A 22,937-nucleotide genomic window follows, 5' to 3' on the forward strand; every position below is an offset into this window, starting at 1 on the left:
GTCAAATTAAAGCCACACCCTTAAAGCAATATCCTGAAGTGAAATTCATTTTATTTTAAAGGAAGTCTGCTTATAGTGATCCATGTTGAAGTTTAGCTATAATGATCACGGGTGAAATGTTTTATATTTGCACGTGACTTGTGGGGGGCAGGTTCTGTGCAAAAGTTAGACAAGTAGCAGGTTTGCACACCCAGCATGGCTGTGTTATTCAGGGACATCTGGCTGTAACCAGCACAGCTGTGCTGACAGAAACACCTCAAATACTTGCTGTTATGCTGGCAAAACTGTATTTTGAGCATCGTTTTTTCTGGCACTAAGAGTTCTTGGTGGTGTTACTACCTTGGCACAAAGCATGCAGCCATCAGTACCATCCATTATACTCAATGCAGGATACAGGATACAGTACGCAATAAAATAATCCTAGTGTCCCACGTTTGGTATAAAGATGATGGCATAGAGGGCAAATCCCATCTAAAAATACTAATATACTGCATGTACAATGTTTTTCAGCTTGATTTTTCGCTCCTGTCTCCTTTACGTCCTTCTTTCTTCCATCTCTTTACCCAACATAGAAAAACTTTAGAGCCCAGCTCCCTGCCTATTTCAATTTTAAATAGGTCATTTGTAAGCTGACAAATCAGTGTCACCCAAGGGTCCTAGTAAGAGATTCTGTCTGCTCTGTTAACAGGCTCTATTTGTCTACAGTTAATAAAGCAAAGGTTACAGTGGTTTAACGTAGTTGAAAGCCTTGGGACTTGGAGAACATTCATAACATCATTATTTGTCTGAAGCCTAGATTTAGTCTTTGAGGGTTTGTACCCTTAACTGACACAATCAACATCCAACCTGCTACTGTCTGACCAATATACCTGAGAGCAAAACCATACACTTGGGAGTTTTTCATACAAAAGAAGGATTGCTCAGCACTTTCCAGGACCTACTGTCCTGCTTCAAGAGCAAACCCCATGTTTGGGGACTACAGGAGAGGCTGGTGCACATTCCAGAGCTCCTCAGCCCCACCGCTGAATATGTGTCTCCAGGCATGTGAGGAGTAGCAATGTCACCAGGGGACTTTTGCCTCATTTCACAGATGCATAGACTTCATGGTATGTGACCTCTCCTTCACTGCAGGCTACATATGCTGCAGGTGAGATACGGACACCATGTAGGCAGCAGTTAGGGATGGCAGGGGGAGTGGTGTCAGATGCTTCCAAAGGATGTGGGCAGTTTTTACAGCTCTTTTCAGACTTGAGATCAAGATTTAGTGTCGCTACCAAACCACTCTTGCCATGTGGAAATAAGCCAGTAGCAAAATGAAGAGAGTTCTTTACCAGATGACTTGAAGACAACTCTCATGTCTAACTGGCTTTGATTTTATTAAGGGCTTAGGCTGTAAAACCAAAATGTAACTCCCTCGTCCTTAACAAGGAAAAAATTCTCACTAAGAATCAGACCTCTGAAAAAATCAATTCATTTCCTCAGATTTCAATTTTAATTGCCTATTGAACCAATCATACATGTTAAAAGCAGAAGCCTCAAATTTTTTCTCTCATCAATAGGCCCTGTCTTGTGCAAATGCTTGTGTGGGCCAGTACTGGGGTTACACATTAATCACCTGAACAGCTGGAATGGCCATAAAGAGTTTTCTGCATGTGTCATCCAGCTGACAAATGGATTTTAATTCAGCATAGCATCTACATTTAATTATAACTGATGTAAAGCCCTGGGATTTGCATGGAAAGGTAAGATTTGGGGGAAAAAAAAAAAAGTAAGGTGCCATCCCTGTGAGGCAAAAAAAAACCAACACAAAAGAGCCCAGCTCTTAAGTGAACTACTGGTTTTGAAACAAAAGATATGGGGTTTTTTTCCAACCTACTAACATCAGAAGACAGAAACCAATATCTATGTTTGTCCAAATCAATACTTCCTCTCCACCCTCAGCTATGCTCAGAGAAAAAAACTGTTATGCAGAATCACAAAAATAATGGTTCTGTGTTTACTGACATGGTCTGTTTGGCTGGATCAACATCTTTCTTGTGATCAAAAACCACGGACCTCTGTCATAAACACAATTTATTCCAGCAGATTCTTAAAACTATTAAGAAAGGGGTTAAATGGAAAATAAAGTACAAAAGTTCACAAATCTGGAGGCACATACTAGGATATCTGTTCTTCTATGCTTTGCTCATCTGAAAAGATACTTCGCACACAAATGACTTTAACAGATTTTCTATAGTGTCGTTCACAGTTTTGTTTTTCACTTTTTCGTCTTTCTGTAGAGGCCTCCTGGAGCTTTTTCTGGCTGCTCATGGCAATATATGGCAGATTTCAAGATGAACTGCTAAAAAAATCAGTTTTCCCAATGCTGCTTTAATACTTTCTTTCAAACATAACGAGTCTACATGTTGTTGTCTGAAAATATACATGAAAAAATGTCAATTTTTCACAATTTGCTAGGCAACTGAATGGCTCTCCATGGATCCTGCGCCTCTGTTCTCACTCATTCCTCAGCTCAGAAACAGATAACACAACACAGGTGGCATGATGCATTCTTCACAATTACTCCATCCAGCATCGGGACACTCCTTTCTCCTGGGAGGAGGTCCAAGCTGGATTACGGTCTGTGCCACAGCTATCCAGCTTCTCCAGCACAGAAAGGCAGCAGGCTATTCACACTATTGAAAACAGAAAAATGGAGAAAAGAGTAATTTTTAAGGGAAAAATATTTATAGCCAACTTTTTATGTCCTAGGGAATCCATAAGTTGCATTAAGAGAAGCTTGGGGACTTAAAGGAGGAAGATTATTATTGGGTTTCTTTATAATATTTTAAAGTCACATTGCTCCTGAGATACAAAACAGTTTTCCCAAAAAAATCAGAGAAACACTAGAGTTCCTTAAACTAATGCTTGTGATTGGGTAGAGAAAGAAGATTTCTTTTTTTTTTAAGATTATATATTTATTTATTTTTCTTTTAGGGACATCAGCTCAAAGCTCCTTACTTTGTATCTAAACAGTGGGGCTCTTTCTTCGTGGACAGATTGCCAGGCCTGGAAAATGCAGAGGAAACCTTAGTTCGCACATGGTCCTGTAGATGTATTACCACTTACAGCACTATTGCAATCCCTAGTCTTGAAGCAATAGCAGGTAAGGAAGACTGCTTTTTTTTTTTCCTAATGAACATGTAGTATTCGTAGTAACTTTGTCATACTGTAGATCTATTTTTGAGATTACGTGTATCTGAAGTACATTCGAAAATACTCTTGTTTATATCATGCAGCAATTAATGCTAGTGGCTATTAATTACTTTGACATTTATGCTTTTAATAGTTGTCTGCTAACACCAGTTCAGTTTTTTTGTTTGTGCCTGCAAATACTAGATGCTTGGTTTATCCTATGTTAGAAATAGGATGCAACATTTAACAGACTGTAGATTAGTACCTGAATTTTGATTCTGGACGTCCCCACAGTACTTTGCTGTGTCTACTTTCAGTGGTGAATAACCTTAGGAAACAAAGGCATCCCAAGCTACTTGGGTTTTTTAGACTTCCAAATATGTTACTCTCTGATCTGGCTTGTTATCCTTCCTCAATCAGCTCACCTGTCTCTATAGTTGAAATGGAGATGAATGAACGCAGGAATGTAATGAAGCCAAGAATGTCTAGGACCGTGCTTCTCTCTTTGTTTCTTTTCAAATGTGTGTATTGCTTTTGAAATGGCATCATTATGGACAGAGCTGGAGCCTAAAATATTCTCCTTATCTGGAAAACAAGGCGATCACAAGCAATGTCTTGTTCTCCAAAAATTCACCTAATTGAGAAATCAGCTTAGGCTTTCTACCTTCTTACTTCAAGGCTGCATCAAAGGTACAATTATGGCTGATATTCTGATTTTCACTAATGTTTATCCCTGGAGGGATGATACATAATTTTGGATGGTTTGTAGGAATAGCTGTAGCAGTAATACTGCAATAACTTTGCGTCTGCAGTACTTTATCGATGCACCGTATCTAGAGGAATAAACAAATTACTAAATGAATGAGATGCTTAGCTGTGTGAAGAACACAAATATTTAGTTTACTAACACCTCTGTTCAGCATCTGTTGTCTACTTCATGCATAAGACCAAGGAATAAAAAGTTGTCTCAAGAGAGCATTTCAGATTTGCACAGCAGTTATTTCTGCACCAGAACACGATAGATCTGTTCTTTGCAACCATATTCTACAGATGTATACACATTATAAGGATATCTCAAAACAGAAAACTCATACAATGCCACATTTATGCATCTGATATTTGCCATGTTGCAGTCTGTATTTCAGCCTAAAGGTACAAAGCCCAAATACAACAAGGGAAGTTGCCAAGAGAGAGGTAACTTCTGTAAAACTCCCTTCTAATACCTTTTCTGAAGTCATTCTGCGGCTTTCTTTGGAAGTGTTGACCTAGGAGAAACACGTCAGTCAGCCGTGCTCTGTGACGCTCTGCCTCCCAGCCAGCTTCCCCCAACCACACCTCAGTTTGCAGGGCTAGCAAAGGCTTTACACCACAAACATGCCACCAAGTTTACAGCTACAGATGAAAGGGTGAGAACCAGAAAGGCATATCCGTGTAAATTAGTGAGTAGCATAGCTGCCTGTCATCGGCAGTGGAGCCCCTGCAAAGTCTGTTCCTCCATTAGGAGCGATGCTGTCAGCTGTCCCTCGCTGCATCGGACCAGTGCTGGGGCAGAGGCTGGTGTTTGTGAAACCTATACCCCAGCGCTAAAGGACAGGGGAGAAATAACGTTTTTAACTTGCAGCTGTGCGCCTGAAAGCAGACTCAAAGCTGAAGGTACGAGAGCATCTCTGGTTTCTTACAGAGAGAGGTATTTCTTGTTTGTTTGTGGAGAAGAGCAGATGTTCATTATTATGGATATTGAGGAATTCCTGACTCCTCTCGAATACCTTGTCTGACTCCTGTCACAGCAAGCTGTGAGAGCCCCTGCTTTGCCAAGCCCTGAAGTTTTTGGCTGCAGTTGTAAGTTAATAGCTTAGCTGCAGCTATTTGGGAATAACTAGCTAGAAGAGATTCAAACAGGTTATGCGAGTTTGATGCACTCCAGCTTCTCCTTTTCTATGCCTCTACTTTAATTACAGGAGAGGACTTTCCACTGCCAAGCTGCAAAAACACAGGCCTTCCCTCAAGACCCCCAAGCCCAAACACGCAGCCAGGCTGCCGGCGTGCTGGCTGTACTAGTCCAGCTCCCGGCTACCAGCTGGCACGGCCCCGGCAGCACCCGGCTCAGCCTGACCCAGCCAAAGGAGCTGCTGCCTCCTGTGAGCTGTGGGCTCACCAGGGCTTCGTTGTTAGCAATGTCTGACCTGGCCTTTGTACATCTACATGAGCAATAGTAAGTGCCATGCACAAGTAAATATCCCAACAGCTTGCGATCCGCAAAAATATTTGGTGAAAGGCAGACAATTGCTGCTGTGCTAACTTTAAAATAATTCTTGTTGTTTGGATGCAACATATATCAGTGCATAAAGAACAGCTTGGTTTACTTCTCAAAATACATTTTTCACTGAAAAAGATCATTCCAAAAATTATTCACTGTTATTCAATACTAGTGATGTTTTACAAAAATAACTCCGTTTCCATCAAAATTCATATGACAATTCTTTTGAGAGAGCTATCAGAAATTCATTTTGGGTAATAAAACCCTTCAAGCCTGTTTCCATTTTTTTAAAATAGAGGAAATATGTAAAAAAAAATAAAAATAAGCTATAGATCTGGATTGAGAAGTTGGAGTAGAAACAACTTTGACAGTTCTCTTTTCACCAATATGTTGTAAGTTTGGTGCAGATGCCTTCTGATAATTTGTACGTGTAACTGAAGGGAATGATCTGATACTTGCCAAAGAGCATTGTAGGACAAGGATTTCACAGGGAATGCTGCTGTTGCAGTTTTTGGCCATTCAAAGTATGAAATGGCAAAGCATATACACAAAGTGTATGTGTAATTAGTAAAATGACAGCTTGGTGAAAAGAGAATCCAATCCATTCTTCATTAGCTTTCTGTGCTAATCATATGCAGTCATTCTTCTACACTTCTGTCTCCATCTTTACTTGAAAATTCAGTATCTAACTCAAAAGGGGTTTGCATTCAAAGATGCATCAGAAATTCTGAACTTTAATCTCACCTCTGGCAAGGAAAATATTAGTGGGATTTCAAATTACTGTGTCACAGTTTGTCATCTAAACTCCCCTGACAGTCCCTGAAGAGAAATTGACATTTTCCTTGTGCATGAAAAAGGACATTTTGTTTATTGTTAAAATTGCCCAAAGGACAGAAGGGATGTTCTATAATACCTTCTGTGTACTTTCCTCAGTTTGGATTGGAAATCAGATAAAGGTCAAATAAGACTCTTCATTTAAGACATTATCACCGTGACATTAAGATGACATTAAAAAGATTTAACTGAAGAGCAGCATTATGGTTATATCTTTGTAATATTAAGAGAAGATGAGTTAAGTTGCAAGTTTTCTAAACATTTCATGTGAGCTAATTCTCCTTACCACTTTCAGTAAGCAGAGAAGTTTTTCTCAAGTATTGGAAAGCTGATGAGCTCGTGATTATATTGACAGTACATGGTTAATAAAATAGTGGAAGCCAATGTCTCTACTCCCATTCTACATGCCTCATTCACAAATCCATCTGTTTCTTCACTTTTCTGCTATTGAATCTCTCATTTACAGCTCCCTTACAGATTTTGACTGTTTTCAAGCACAATGATATCATAAGCCAAATTTTCCAAACCAGGATCCATTACTATGGGAATGTTACATTCAAGCTCACACATGGAAATGAAAAGGTGTAGGGGTCTGAAAAATGGCTTTTTGCATAAACCACAGTTTATCATACATCCTCCTCCACTTCAGAAAGTTTGGTATGTGCCAAGTAGAGGCAGGTACTCTATCATACCTGATATAATCTGTCATACCTGATTACTCTGAACTTTTCCTTCGAGGAGCATGCAACTGCTACTCTGGCCATTTGATCAAATTTCCAGATACCCATGTAAATAATTGTATGTCCTACATCACATAGGTATTCCAACAATAATTACAGAAGATGTCTCTGATTTACAAAGAAGATCAAATACAAATAATATCATATTTACTAAGAAAGTTTTTGTGTGAAAAAGTCACTAAAATAAATAGCCAGTGCTACCATTTTAGATGGATATTTGATTAACAATTCTTTGATCCCAAAGATTATATGTATATTTCAAGCTAATGCTTTTCCTTTGAATCTTATTATGGTTGGTATTGGTTTAAAAGACCCACTTCAAAAATTCCGTGATGAGTAACTGTGGAGTTTTAGAGCTTACAGGGGAATTTTGGTAAGTTTGTTTTGTTCTTCATTGCAAAAAAGAGCTTAAGAATGTGGGCTTTAAATCCTAGGAAGGAAAACCCAAAAAACCCTTTTTTTAAATTTCATGATTGCTAACCTAATCTTCTGAACTTGTCTCATAACCTCTGAATGGTGAGGCTTGTCATAGGATTAAAAATTACTGCAAGCAAGAACAGGAGATTGAGCTATGTTGCAGCTCAAGAGAGTTGCATTTCAGAGAAGAATTAGTGCAAATGTAAATGTTTTATGGAGATGGAGTTCATTTCACACTTTGGAGATTTGATAACCAAGCTTGTGTCATGCATGAGGATAAAGCATTTTTTTAAATCTTGCATGCTATATGAAATCTTACCATGTTTTGCCCATATGGGTGAATAAGTTTTTCTTCATGCCTTACTGTTACTTCAATTAGCTAGTACAAGAGAAAAATCTCCATTATAATTTACCGAGACTGTCTCTTTAAAGACGCCTACAGATCTGTACCCTGCCACTTTCTGCAGGAGTGTAAGTCATCAGCCTGCTTGCTGTAGAAATATAATGATAAAATTGCCAGTGAACCATGGCAAAGCAGTTCATGTTTCTGCTTAGAGTTGCAAATTATCTGCACAATGGAAAGCCCAAGGCAGCTGTGGCTGGGGCATCCAAACTGGCAACACATGGGTTGCAGATACACGGGTCTGCCCATCACAGATCAACTACAAATTGCAAACCTCACACTCTTTCTTCGACATGTATTTTAAAGGTGAATGCCCTTGAAGAATCAACTATTACCACAGAAGTCAGGAATTTCACTAAGCATGTAGCCATATACTCACTTCTATATCCTGAACAGTATCATTCATAATTATTGCTGAAGTGAAACAAAAAATCCCCCATATTTTAATACATCAGTTGTATGGGGTTTTTTGACATTACATCATTTAAAGCCAAATCCAGCTCCTATTAAAATTAAATTAGTTGTTCCTGTAACTAGAGTGATAATTATATGCTCTTACATATTCAAATAATGCAATAATAGCATATAATTTCCTTAAACATATAGATCCATATTATAATTACTTGTTAATTAGCAGTAATCTTTTATATTTAATGCCTTACCTTAGAACCATGCTTTTACTTAACAGCTTCAGTGTAAAAATGTATCTATACAATATCATCTAAAGACTAAGTTTTATCAAAAAGCTTTGAGGATTTAAGCTGCTTTGGGGCTTAGCTGCTATGAATAGTAGTTGCTACTAAAAGGCCAAAGAGGTCATTTTTGTAATGAAACTTTTAATGCAAGAAATGTATTTTTATGTTTGGTGTAAATACATATACAGCAACAACATTTCTGAGGTTTTCTGGTTCTGAGGTTTTGATACAAGTAAAAAACCAGGTAGTAAAGGTAATTGACTAGAGAGAAGATACATGTTCTGAAGGTATTAACAGCATCTTGCTCTATGTGTGAATTGAAAAGTGTCAAGTAATGTAAATCTGATTCATCTGTTCCAGGAAACTAGTTTCAGTGTTCTGCATTTAAGAGAAAGAAAAACATGCTCAACAGACAAATAAATGCAGTTATTTTTTCAGCTGCAAAATACAGCTGAAATCAACAATAAACTGCATTTCAACCATAACAATTTATTGTTCAATAAATAAGAACTAGCTTATAAAAAGTCTTCAGGAGCCAGTTATTTCCCAAAGGGTCTGAGACCCCAACGTTCCCAAAGGATTTGACTACTTGGTAGTAATTTTCAACATAGAAAGGACAGCTTGCAATGTATTACAATTTGTTCAGCCTTTCCTTCCTCCTCCAGAAAGGTGTATTGACTTGTGCCCCTGAAGGCCGTGTCAAATCATGCAGAACCCAGAAGATTACTTCCTAGCCAATAACTGACAGAAATGTTCCTGCCATCGTTATTTTGCTCTGTGTGATGTCAAAGTACAGCCACCTCTAAAAGATTAAAGGGAGAACTCATGAGCAACTCATTAAGAAAGGGGGAACCACTCAGTCATTTCTGCTTTAAAGTTATCCTTCAACCCAGGCAGCATAATTTCATTTGCAGGCTGTAATTAAAGCTATAATTGGCTTTTGACTAGATCGCAGATTTACAGGGTGAGATTAGATTGCTTCTTTAAAAACACTGGTGGTAATACAAAGTGTTGATAATTTTTGAGTGTGATAAACAGTGAAAATAGGTAAGTCACCAAGTACTGGAAATATTTCTTTGACCAGGTTGGAATTCTACATAACCTGCCTCACACATACAAGCAAAAGTTGCTGGAAGCATTTATGTGCTCTGGATTGGTGCCTAACATATTCCCTCTGGATTGAGATGGTAACACACACACAAAAAACAATGTAGGCTTTGTCTTCACTGCTTAAAAAGCTTAATGTGTGTCTGCATGTGGCTTTTTACCTTAAGGTAAGCAATATTAGTCACCCATCCAGAAGAAAAAGTAGGGAAAGGGAGAGAAAACATTTGTTTTACAAGAGAGGGGAACATGACAATGGAAACATGACATTAACCCAAGAGTTTGAAGAGTAAGGTTGATCTTGGTGAGTTTACCTCAAAATGAAAGTAAAGGGGCGTATCATCACTGCACTTATCTTAATATAGCTCCTTCACAGTCTCAAAACGCAACTTATTTCTTTTTCTTAATCAATCAGAAATGCCTGTCATCTCAGAGAATTGCTTTTTTTCAGGCTAATTCCTTCAATTTACCACAGAAGCCCTTCCCACCACCCCTAGAGCCAGGATGAGTCATTCAGACAGAAATTAATTAACAGATCCCTGAAAGACTAACACCTGCTAGTAGGATCTTGGAATTGTCTTAGGATGTTTTTTAGATTAAGTCTTCATGTAAATATTTAAAAATATTATAGTCCAATATTTTATTTTGATCGGTTCCAGATCAAGCAAATAACCACACAGAGCTATCTTCTCAAAGGATCTCCAAAAATCACCATTTAAACTAAAACAAAAATGAGAGAAATTTCCCTCACATACAAATAATGAGTTTTCTCGTATAAACACGAAACAGCAAAGGAATTTTTAAGGCTTTTCTTCCCTGCAGACTCTGTCAGGCTCAGATGCGAGTGTAGTGCACACGTTGTGCACAGCCGTTTTGTTCAAGCTGGGGTCAGCAGTCCCTTGGCCGTAGGGTAGACCCAAAGTAATATGAATTGTTAGTCCCAAGGTAATTGCGGTGAAACTGCATGCCACAGGCAATTGCAACAGCCATGATGGGATGATCTTTCTATCCCTCAGGCACTCATCCCTCTGTAAAACTCTGACAGCAAGGTTGCTGCTCCACATCTCCCCACAGTTTGCCACTTGGGTTTTCTCCAGTGTCACCCTCTTCCATGTCAGATACAGCAGAAGAGTAGCCAGTGATAAACCCCAGTGGCAGTGAAGCTCTTCCTTGGGCTAAGCTCATGCTACAGATGTCTACTGGCAGAGCCACAGGCATGGTCTCCAGCCAATACACCTGTGTTGGCAAAAGCTCTTAAGTAGGTGCAATTAAAGCAGCAAACCTGCACTTTCAGGGAGGCTAGTTTTAGTCTTTATTCCTGGGTGTCCAGGAATAAACAGCACTCGCTCATATAGCATGTTGCAAGTGCCAGCTACATCCAAACTCAGAAGTTTTACTAACCTCCTTCTATAGAGCGTACCTGTAGTGAAGAGCCTCCCCTTTCCCATATGACACCGCACAGATGCCTTCCCTCCTCCTCTAACTTTTGAATCACAGAGTATGTAGACAGCAGCAGTGATTCTCATGTAACAGAGAAGGAACGCTTTGCTCATGCTGACCTCAGTTATTTCGGCAGCTTTGTTTTAGTACAGCAAACATCTGACCTCCCTCTTTAGGAAAATCAGCCTTGGAAGTTTTGCTAAAAATAACTGCTGTCAGATAAATCTGCTTCTGACCTTGGGTTTTTTTTCTTTTTGCATTAGTATGATCCCTCACACTCCGAGGTCTTGCTGCAAGAGCTGCTTCAACTGTTATAAAATAGAAATGGGTCAGGAGATAAAAACATTTAGTATTTTAAAAAAAACAACACTTGTTATAGTTTACCTGTAGAGATTACCTGCAAGTCAGGTAGTAGATCACTCGACAGCACAGCCAAACTGGTGAGCTCTCCGGCAGCAGTTGTGCTTACTTCACTATTAAGAAATTATTATTAGAAATCATTACCATTAAGAAATCAATACTTTCCTCTTTCTTCAACAGCAACTTTGAAATATAAGCAAAGTTTCTAAGCCAGTGTAAATTACTGGAATTCCTGTAAAAGCAAAAGAATTAATACTGCCTGACAGTTTGCCCCTATAGTTATACCACCTGGATGCTAAGCTGTACAATAGAGCTCTGTCTGTATTTTCTGAGATTTGCCACAATTAAGCAGTTTAAGAATTTTTCAAGTTAAAATTTGGATATCACTAATGAAGGTTTTCCTCCCTGCGCCTTTTCCTTGGTGGCAATCAGGAGGACATATTTGCATTCACTTAAGAACACAACCCTGCTGTTTACTCAGAGGTTTCTGCAGCGTCTGGCTCCAGCCATGCTGACTGGAGGGAGCAGACCTCAGGGAGGGGATGGGAGTTGTGCTTTCTGTAGGGTTTCTTACTCGTCACAAGGATGCTGCTGTGGTGTCATGATTAAAAAATGTTGGCTTTGCTTTTGTTGGTCAATACTGCAAAATGATTCCTGACATTTCTGCTGTGTATTTTGGGAGAAATCTGTTTCAGTCTTGGACTGTGCTTTTAACTGAAAAAAATGCCTTCCATCTAGAGAGCTTAGTTATGATTACATTTGCTTAATGTATTGGTTTGTTCAAGGAAATCTCAAAAAGCAATTAGACGTGAGTATTGAGTTTATCAAGCAGGCCTGTGTCTGGATTAGATTATAATTGTCTTCCATTCAGTTACTCAAATATTTTCCTGATCACTCATCAAGAATATTACGTTTTCCCTTCTTCTTGTGGTTTCTTTTTCCTTCCTCGTGGCTGGAACTCTTATTTTTTCTTCTGATAAAAGCTTGTGGCTTTCATTTAGTTAGCTTACACTAACTGAACAGCACACAGACATTGAGATGTTGTCAGCTTAATAACTATGAAATAAATCCATCCGTAAGACCTAAATACATGCATGGATACGTGTGGCAACTGAGGCACGGACTCTCCATTGAAGTGCAAATGGAAAATCCTTTATTATTAAAATAGCGCATACTTATGCTCTCACTACCTTAGCTCTTACTTCATAATAAGCAAATCAGCAGCTAGAGAGTCATCAACACTTTTATCCCACAAACAGTTCCATCCACCTTAACACTGCCTTGCAGTCTCTTATCTCTCTTGCCTCAAAGCCTTGCTGCTTCTCCGAGCCTGTGCAGAGCAGAGCTGACACTTCTCCAAGCCAGCGCAGGACAGAGCTCCTGCCTGTCTCGCCAAGCAGAGTTCTCTCGAGCAGAGCTCTCCACCTTTGCCGAGCTTCCCAAACTGAGCTCTCTGGCTGAGCTCTGAAGTATTGAATCTCCCACAGCTGTGCAGGGCTGACAGGCCAATGCCAACTTGCCTCTTAATCATTTACCAGTAACACATGATTTGACTCTTAACATATTGAATCTCCCACAGCTGCACAGAACTGACACTCCCACAGATATGGGTATACATAAGCATCAGAACACAATGTTGTAATTAATGGCACATGATACCTGGATCTGGATAACTGGAACACAGCAGCTGGAACACAGTAACTGATAGTGGTTACTGTTCAAACATCATTATTGCCGTTTTATTCACACCAGGGCTGCTGGAGTCCTGCAGGTGAGGTAGGGCAGGGCAGGAGTCCTGCTTCTGAGCTCAGGCTAAGGCGTATAATCCATGAGGCTGCCCAAGCCACTGGGAAACACTAGTAACTCTGGTCACTGCAAAGGGAACTGGTTTTCATCACTCACTCGCGCTCAGGCTCTGGTGTGGGAGCAAAGAAAGGAGTGGGGACAGAAATTCAGGGTGATGCATCTAATAACTGACATTTCTGTAGATCTAGAAAGGGACATAGACCTCTGTGTCTGACTTCTAGGAGTCTTTGGGTTTAAAAGTGAATATCCTATTTGTCTTGGGAACAAAATGAGTCTGGGTGGAATTACCTAAGTATGATAGAAAAATTCTGGGATTGTGGTCCTCAACCAATTGGGTAGAGCCAGCTAGTTCATTCTTCCAGCCTCAAGCTGTTTAGTTTGTTCAGGGTTTGGTGGTTTTTTTGGGAGAGTGGCAATACTGGATGAGTTTTGTGTTTAATTCATCATCAGTGTAGTTTAGGACTGATTAGAGCCTCGCTGTCAAATTATATCTCAGAGAGGACTGGGTATCTGCCCCCTGCCTAATTTATGACTCCCCATCAGGATTAGATGAGAAGTGTGGTGTCAAGATGCAAAGGTCAAGAGAAGAAGGGTGTCAAGATGCAAAGGTCTTCCACAAGAGCAGCAGTTGTGAGCATGCACAGTAGAAGAACCTGGAGAAATTTACTGGCAAAAACACTAGGAAAGCAATCAACTCCAAAATAAGCAACTGTTTTTTTCCTGAGACTGGCTTTATTATCAAATACTTCTTATTTTGTGCATGCTTTTGCTGTGGCCTGTGCAAGCATTTCAGTTTAGCGAATGTCATCAGTGATAATATGGAACAAGACCAGAAATGAACTGCTGCTGTGTCCAAGAGGCAGGCTCCAGACCTGTATCACTGTTCTTTGTTGATGAGCCAGTCAGTATTGCTGAACCTAGTGACACCATTGCCAATTACATCAAAAGAAGTTGGTCTGAGCTTTGGTGTACAATTCACATGATACTTTTGCAATCCAGGGCAACTGCAATTTATTTTAAGTTGCAAAGTTTTCAATGACCTCGTTTTAAATGAACTTACAGCAGTCTTCATCTATGACATTTTATGGATTTTCATTTTTTCATAAATTTTGCATTATCCCAGTAAAAAAATCTTCGTTTTCTTTCCCTGTATACTAGCCCTTCGTCCTCACTGTGTGTTTATTTATAGCCACTAAGATGCCTTTCTGAATCAGTCCAGAACTTTCTCATAAATCACACAAATATAGCAATAATATAAAATGTTGCATATTCCAGTCAAAGCAGATGCTGCAAATGCAATCATTGATTAAAAAAAAAAAAAACACAAAACAAACTAACCTGGAAATACAGGAAGATTTTTCCTCTGTGATACTTAAAAGCTGTTTCATGAGTGAAGAATAGTAACTGCTTCATGCAACTTTCAGTGATGCCTTGGCCAACATTTTTAAATACAAATACCTTATAGTCATCTTCCAAAGTCAGATTGCTCAGACAAAAGCAATATTTAAATGGATAGATTGGGGTTTGTAAAAAAGTGATTGCTCTCTTTTGGAGTCTTAGGCATTGTATGTAGGGTTTGGTGTTTAAGCTGATTGTGTAAAGCCACTTTACCAGGAAATAGCAACAAAATTACCATTTTGATCCAACTGGTTCTTTTCTTCAGCATAAGCAACTCTGCAGCAAGTCTGCCCAATTTGTGCTGCTCTTTGGTTAACTACTCTTGGGAGACTCCAGACTGCTAGACTAAAAAGCTAGTGAAAGCTTTTATATAAAAGTAACTATATGGCATTTGATTTTTATAGCTCATAAAGATATTTAGAAATATTTGCTTTCTTTTTTCTTATTATTTGTTACTTTGGAAACCTTTGTTTTAAACAGGCTTTCATAAATAGACTCGGCAGCCAGTAAATCCATTGGGCCCTCTGCAGACTAGAAAAACATCTGCCTGTTCTGCTGTGCTTCGAACGGGCTCCAGAGATTCCCCTGACTCAGACAAAATGAGAAAATGTACTTCTTTGACAAGCTGGAGTAACCCACTTCATAAAGCATAATTCAGTTCCAATCAAGTCTCCTCCCATTCCTACTTTATTCCAGCCTCTATCTGGTTTTTCAGCTGGCTCTAAATACTAATTTGCTTGCTTTAGTTATGTTTAATATGGTTTTAAAGCTGAGGACCTGGATGCCGTCCTGATGCCTGCGTATGAATCTCTTCTGAGACAGACCTGAACTTCCCGTTGTTTGTGCCAAAACTGCTAAGATTGTGTTTTTCTGTTTCGCAAAAGCTGCTAGCGAAAAAAAAAATTGTAGCATATAGTGACAGGATACCATCACCCGAAACTGACTCTAAATTTTAAAAAAAAAAAAAAAAAAAGTTGTCGTTAATAACTTACTGTTCAGATGAGCTGAGTGATAGTTTTTATGTTTTGCTTTGGTTCTAAACAGACAACTTGGGAAGGAGCTAACCCTTTTTTTGTTGGGTTTTCTTTTTCATTTATTGGAAGGATAATTGTTTCTTGAATAAAGTTCTATTTGTATGGTTTTTTAATTTGGTTTCTTGAACTTTAAATAAGAGGTGAGCATGGGAAGTATCAGTTTTCTGGCTGTGAGGGTGGGCGGGTCACTGCTGGCAGTAAAGACTTTTTTAAAAAGTTACAGAAAAGAAAGCTTTGACTGTTCAGAACTATTTTAAAGCATTCAGTGTTTGTTACAGACTGGAAGTGATGACTATGCCAAGTTACAAGTGCAGATTTCTAAGAATGATTGGTACAAAATGATGTTGTTAACACTGCAAGGAAGTCTAAGAGCTGGTACCTTTGGGGAATCTTGCTATAGTAGCCACAAAAAAAAAAAAAAAAAAAAGAAACAGACTTGTTTTAAACGTAGCCCTTTTGTGAGTAGATTGCTGAGATAAAAGAAGAAGGTGACAAATTGAAGAATGAACTTGAAAGTCTTCTAGTGGAAAAATTCCATCTAGGCTCAATGTAGATTTTTTTTTAATTTTTGAGCATTAGTTTAACATTTTTCTATGACTAGCATTGTTTTAGCAATCAAGGAACTGAATGTCCTTTACTGCAGTTGAGTAAACTCTGGAAGTCAATCCCTTGGTCAACTGACGATGTCAAATAAATATATAATCACGCAATCTGATTGAGTTCTAATGCTGGTAAGCAAACAGCTCAAGGGCTTAAGAAGCACTACTATTCACCACAGGCTTATTTTTTATGTGATATGGGCTGTGTTGCTAATCAGATGTGGTATGTTTCTGTCTTTCAGATTTGCCACTGGATTATAGATTTGCACGATTTTCCTCAAATAGCTCACCAACTGCTGGGTATTACCCAAGCCCTCCAAGAGCACTGCTGTCAAATGAGGAGTCAGTGACTATGAAATAGGTTGTCAGCTTTTTCCTTAAAAAATCCTGTCACCCTTACTTAAACTGCTATCAAATGCTGATTGGTGAAAATGCTGTGTGATGCTTCATAAAATAGAATGATGGGTTAACGCAGACTCCTGTGTAGACTTGTGTTTCACTTGTTGCTCTAGTCCAGCCGGAACGGGTGAGCACTGCTTCCTCCTCTAAATCTTCTGACCACCACTACCTTTCACAAAGTGCTATTGGCTTTTTCCATGCACTGTCCAAAGCCTTCAAGAGAAATGTAATAGTAATAACTCATCCCAAGTTACACTCTACATTTTCAAGGATATTTTCAGTACTATCCCTATGTAAGGTAATGCTGTTGCTACTCTGTAAGCCCCAGGAAAGATGAACCAGACTCTCAGCCATATTTCACTAAGAGTTACCGTGGACAGACCAGGTTATCACCATAGATCAGTGTTTTGCAGGCTCTGAGGAATTTATTCTCTCACTGTAACAGTTCTTGAAGATACAGAAAGACTGAGGCCCAAAGAGAAAGATGTATCACACCCAAAAAGAGACTTGAATGGGATTTAGGCAACTAAATGCAGACTGATAGTCCTGAAAGCCTTTGTCAAATGTTTTGTATTCCTGTAAGTGCCTAACCACTTCCATTCAACGGAAAGGTTCCCTACATGCCTCTTCCTCCTTTAGTCTTCAATACCTCAAGAGTCAGAGCTCTTCTGTGGAAGGAGGGAAACCTGTGTACAGTTCCCTTCTTAGCTTGAGTGGATTCAAACCCACATTCTCCACCTCCCTGGGAAATCCTTCCAGGAGTAGGAAGGATATAGCACCCAGCTATATAGAGCCATCTATGCTAAGTACAGCCTCAGCCCAGAAGAGAAGCAAGACTGAAGACATAAACTGAATATGTGCTTTCTTATCGTCAATTTAAGCAAACAGGCCTCCTGTTCTCTGCAGATTCAGTTCCAAAGACCCGTTCTCCGGCGCTTTGGACAGGGAGCATTCAGTAACTAACAGAGGGTAGCAGATGCAAAAACATGTCAAAGATATTTGTTTAGTCAGCAGTTTTGTCACACTGGGATGGCAGAATTTTGGATAAATTCTCCTCAAGTTTAAAGAACAATAAACGGAAACTTTATTTTCTTATTTTCAAGAAAAATCATTTACCTTCTTAGGCCTAGACTACCAGAATGGGTTTAACTTGTGTTAACACTTGTGTCACACAGCTCACTCCATATTTCTGCAGCTTCACCAGTTAAAATATTTGGTGTCAGAATCAGATGCAAACACCATTTCACCCTACTTCAGAGATAATCAGCTTTTGTTTCCATATGTTTTTCCTACCTTTACATAGGATGTTATTTTTACATTCTTGTGGTCTAGTATACTTACAAGTAATATACAACATTTCCAATTTAACACTAAGCATTGGTTTTTTTAAAGGGAAACATAAAACACATGAGGAAAAAATTAAGAAAAGCTTTCCTTAAAACAAGGTGGGTGAGGAAGGAAAATGAAAGTGATATTCTCCTCCTTATAACCTATAGGCTGAAAAATATTTGACTTAACAATAACTAATACTTGAGTTTATTCTGAAAATTTTAAATTATCATCAATGTCTTGGGCAGCAAATCTGGCTCATGATAAGGGTATGGTTTGTATTAAGCCCTGATTACGGGATCATTTGAAATTCTAACCTGAATCAAGTAATGCTCTGCAAATAATTTCTAACTAGGTTATGGTCCAAACCAATACTGTGTACCCTCACACTTCCGGTGTTCTGAATGTGGAACTGATTTTTGTAGGTTGGGGATTTTTTTCTTGGTTTTTTTAAAGAAAATTAATGAAAAATGAATTGTTAATGAAAATTAGGCTTAAAATCATCTAAGTCAGTCCTTGGTTCCTGGCATCTCAGTGGAGAAGCAGTATTTTTTTAATGGAAAAGTGACAGATTCTAAGGACAGCGTGAACACAAAGCTCACCAGAAGAAGTACATATATGGACTTGCTCAACTGGGAGGTGACAGTACCCATTTCTGATGAAGGCTGTCATCAGCCATTTGCACTTTCTGCTGGAAGGACCACACAGTAGCAGAGAAAGAAGTGGACAACAGAAGGCTACTGTAAGCATGACTCCATGTGCCACCAGTCTGTGGCTGCAGGAAGACTTAGGAAAAATAGAAGCATTTGCCCAAAAACCAGAGTTCCTGTGAAATCACACTTAACATCTCTTACTCAAGACTCTTCTTTTTCAAGAATCCCTGCAAATTATACAGGTCTTCTTACAAAGCAGAGGTTGGCAATGGAGGAAATTTAGGAGGGCAATCAGTGCTGTGCCGATAGGAGAGCTCTTGGAAGTGAAGGTAGCATGGAGACCAGGGAGAAGAACATGGCACGTGGCAGAGAACTGGTAGACAGCTGGCCATATTTAACATGACACAGTAAAGACACCATCTTTGCTTCTGCCTTCTTTCTCTTTTTGTTTTTTTAACCCCTGGAAATCTCTGAAATTTTTTGGATTCTGTCATTGAGAGGCCACTGACAGAAAGATCGTTGAAGTGCCTGCAAAACTATCTTGAGTATCGGCAGGGAGACATAAAGTTGTAAAGATTCATTAAAATCACTGTGTCTGGTTATATAGCACCACAGTTTTCCTTAAAACCAGAGATGAATATCAAGTCTCTTTTGGTGTCTGTTTTGGTTTAAAGCACATGTGTCTGAATTTTAAAATAAAGAGAATTTATTTCAGAAAAAAATACATTTCTCTGAATTTACTTCATAGCTGAGTAGCAAAAAGAAAAAAGGGACACAAGGTCATCACGAAGCAGTGCAAGGAGAGGTTCATGCTGTAGCCTTGAACAAAGCAAAACTTGACCCACTCAGAAGATATATAAATCAACCAAAAACTAGTATAAATTCATACCTTTAATAAATTAATACTTTTAATACCTATAGGGAAGTCAGCTTTGATGCAAAGCAGAGCTCGCTCCAAGTGTTTCCTGAATAGGGCCTGTTCCTGGAAACTAAAGGCTTCTTAATTCCTAGTGAGTAAATGTTAAATAAACAAATGCAGATAGCTTATCTGTGGTAGATACGGGGCACTACTGGATACAGGCCTTTTTGAGGCTGGTGCTTTTCCGGCTCATCTGAGTCCCAGGTGTGTGATAGTGCAGCAGTGCTGGAGCAATTCGTAAAGGAATTCCCAGGAAAAATTGTCAGATGATAGGCACCAGGAACCAAGCACTCCCCAAACTGGTTTAAATCTGTGTAAGTAGCAAGCAGCCATTGTCCAGCCTGGTGTGACAGCCTACTGAGGGAAAAAACATCTCTAAAACAGGGATGCAGTATCACGAAAAGGTAGGTTCATACACAGATGTGCAATAGGCAGATCTTTTGGGATGCAGAGGGGCTCCAGGCAGGGTGGCTGGACTGGCCCTCCGGTGTCTTAGGGCTTGAGACACTGTGTAACCACTGATCTCACCCATCCCCTGCAATGACCTGTAATGCTCCAAACATTATCTGCATTCAAATAAAAAACCTTCAGCCATGCCCATGTTGCCTAGCATGATGTTTTATAGCAGCAGTTGGCTATGACAATGGAAAACAATATGACTGTTTCACAATGACAAGTGAAAATAATGCATGCCATGTCCTCCTAGGTCACATTCTGTCAGCAGCGGTACAGGCTTTAGGCTTTTTAACAATCTTTTTGACAGATACTTTAGAAATTGAAGAAATGTAACATACCTCACTGGCAAGTTGGAGATTACTTATTGCTGTATTGTAAAATAGGATACAGAAAATCATGTGCCACACACAATAGACAACACTGATCTTTGAGGGAAAATAAATATAAACTCTGGCCCAGCTCCAAGTCATTGGCCCTAGCACACACTCTGGATCAGATCTGTCTACAACCAGGTTGCAAACCATATAACCCTCGGTAAAGGCTGGTTTATCATGAGGTGGCTCTAATTCAAAACTGTTTGCTTGTGTTTTCCTGAAAAACAGTCATTGTCCTGTACAAACCTCAATTTTTTTCTTTCCAGGATTCCTAATCCAACCTGAGAGAGAAGTGGGGTATGGCCAACACCTATTGCCCTAGCAAAATGAATGGTTTCCAACCTGGCCTTGGAGTGCTTCTCTTTCCTGTAGATGCATAGTCATATCTTCTAGCTATGTAGAACAATATACAATTTTTAATCATCTTTCTTACCATCAGTAGAGATGTGATTTTACATTTCTCACTTTGGCCTTGTCTGAAGTGTTTGGCCATGACTTGTCCAATCACATACCAGATAAATATTGTAGTTTTACCTTTAAGTCTTTCATCCTGGGGCCAAATATGCATTAAATCATACCAAGGCAAATGACAGCAGAGTGTAAGAATATATAAATTACCAGAGATGCCAACAGTGTGAAGGCAGTGTCTGAGCTTTCATGTCAACCTTCTTTTGCCACCACAAGGAACAAAAATGCAGTAAATGTAGAACACGCTTTTGTACGCAACATTGACATTTTACTGTACAGTCTCTCAAAAAGTCAGGTTTAGAAATAGAGTCATTTCTGTCCAAAAAGGTCAAAGTCTCACACACTACACCATACAGTGAGGGATTTGATAGGAAGATGTTGCTTCTGACTTCCCTGGCAAGGGGGCATAGCATGCAGCAGCCTGCTGCTCCTCAGCATCATGGAAGGAGCAAGACAAGCTTTCTGGTACATTTAAGCAACTGACATTTAAAACAAAATATGCCTCTTTCTGTACATGTGCTTGGAGGCAGACAGTATTTCAGCTGAAGCATAGCATCAGATTTAGGAGGGAAAGCACGCAGCTAAGCTACAGGAACCTTATCTCTGCAGAGAGTGCCAGCTATAATGGTATAATGGCTATAATGGTGTAGCCACAGACATCTATTGTTAACAGCTGCCCACAAACCAGCCCTTCCAGCAGGCATGTAGCTGATCCAGAACCCCACAGGGGAAAGGCTCAATCCCATGATAAATCCAGTTGCCTGTAATTTTGGTTTCTGCAGTTCTGAATAAGTGGAATATCAAACCCCGTTGGTGAGTCACAGGAGAGAGAAAAAAAGAAAAAAAAAAAAAAAGATTTTCTTCTGAATGCTTTCAGTGCAAGAAACATCCTGCTTTTCTGTAAGCATTATAAACAGAAGTGCTTAACTGGAAAACAGCCTGGACTGGGGCCAAAGTAAGATGGAATCCAGGAAGTTAAAGAGACTTGGAGATTTCCATATCAAAAAGCTTGCCAGCATCTTTACAGGTCAAACTGGGGATTCCTATCTACAGGTCAATGGACTAGTACTGTGGCCAGCATGACTGATCATTTTCTTGAATATAGGGCAAAGGTGTAAGGGAAATCTTTTCAGTATGAGGTGGGTACCCACGGCATTTCTCTGGCAAGCATGGCAAGACCGCAGAGGTTTTACAGCTGACCAGATGTCACAGTTCACAGAAGGGCAAACATCTGAAGCACTGCGTCTAACTTCTGCCCCCGCTGCAGCTAAACTGATTTAATCAGAACTGTGCTAAAAATCCCTTGTGCTTCCCACTCACGCTGCCGGAGCACATACGTAGTTCTCTCACACATGGTCATAATGACTTTTAAATACTTGCACGGGTGTGAGAGACCATCACAGCCACTTCAAAACGATCTTATGGCTTCCAGCCCCTTTTGCAAATTGCAGGGTGCAAGACACAAAATGGCAGCAGCACAAATGGAATAGCAGCCTGCACAGCACCCACCATAGCTCTGATGGCTGCCAAGCAAAGCAGATTCTGACAGCCAGAAAGGTATTTCTATTTTCCATTGACTACTAAATGTTGAGTACAAGCACTTGAACATTCATTTTGATTTTCTCTTACAAAGTTGAAGAATTTACGTTCTTTTTAAGAGTGAAGAAAATCGTAAAATATCTTACACTGTAAACAGGAGGAAAAAAATAGATGTTCTTGTCCAAAATTTATGAGAGTAGTATTTTCAGGGTATATTTTAGGAAAACAAGTCCATTAACTTTCAATAGACCTTGTTCTGTCACAACACTAAAGCAACTCTGAAAATTGTGACTCCATGTGCCCAATAAATTTGCATTTAAAAGATTAATTTTTAAAGCCTCTACCATCTCTGAGTACAGGCAAATATAGCAACTCTTTTCTTGACTTATCTCAAAATAATACCTGAGAATTGTAGTTTTCTTGCTACACCTTCCCCCAGGACCTCAGCCCACACTGAGAATTTACATGGGTACTCCCAGGTGCTGAGCAGCCTGCAAATTATATTAATCCAGAGAAAGAAGAAGCCATTGTAAATTTTG

The 22,937-nt window shown here is 39.4% G+C and overlaps 1 protein-coding gene across 1 annotated transcript in view; it reads left to right on the forward strand.

The window, feature by feature from the left end:
- Positions 1–16,737, forward strand: part of NT5DC1 (5'-nucleotidase domain containing 1) — a 151,852-nt gene extending 135,115 nt beyond the window's left edge. The window contains exons 11-12 of the mRNA XM_074862336.1: positions 2,977–3,145; positions 16,504–16,737. Of these exons, the coding sequence (XP_074718437.1) occupies positions 2,977–3,145; positions 16,504–16,622 (288 nt within the window). The 3' untranslated portion in view covers positions 16,623–16,737. The remainder of the gene's footprint in view (positions 1–2,976; positions 3,146–16,503) is intronic.
- Positions 16,738–22,937: the final 6,200 nt, after the last annotated feature.

The sequence above is a fragment of the Strix uralensis genome, chromosome 3 (genome assembly GCF_047716275.1).
Source record: "Strix uralensis isolate ZFMK-TIS-50842 chromosome 3, bStrUra1, whole genome shotgun sequence".
Taxonomy (NCBI): domain Eukaryota; kingdom Metazoa; phylum Chordata; class Aves; order Strigiformes; family Strigidae; genus Strix; species Strix uralensis.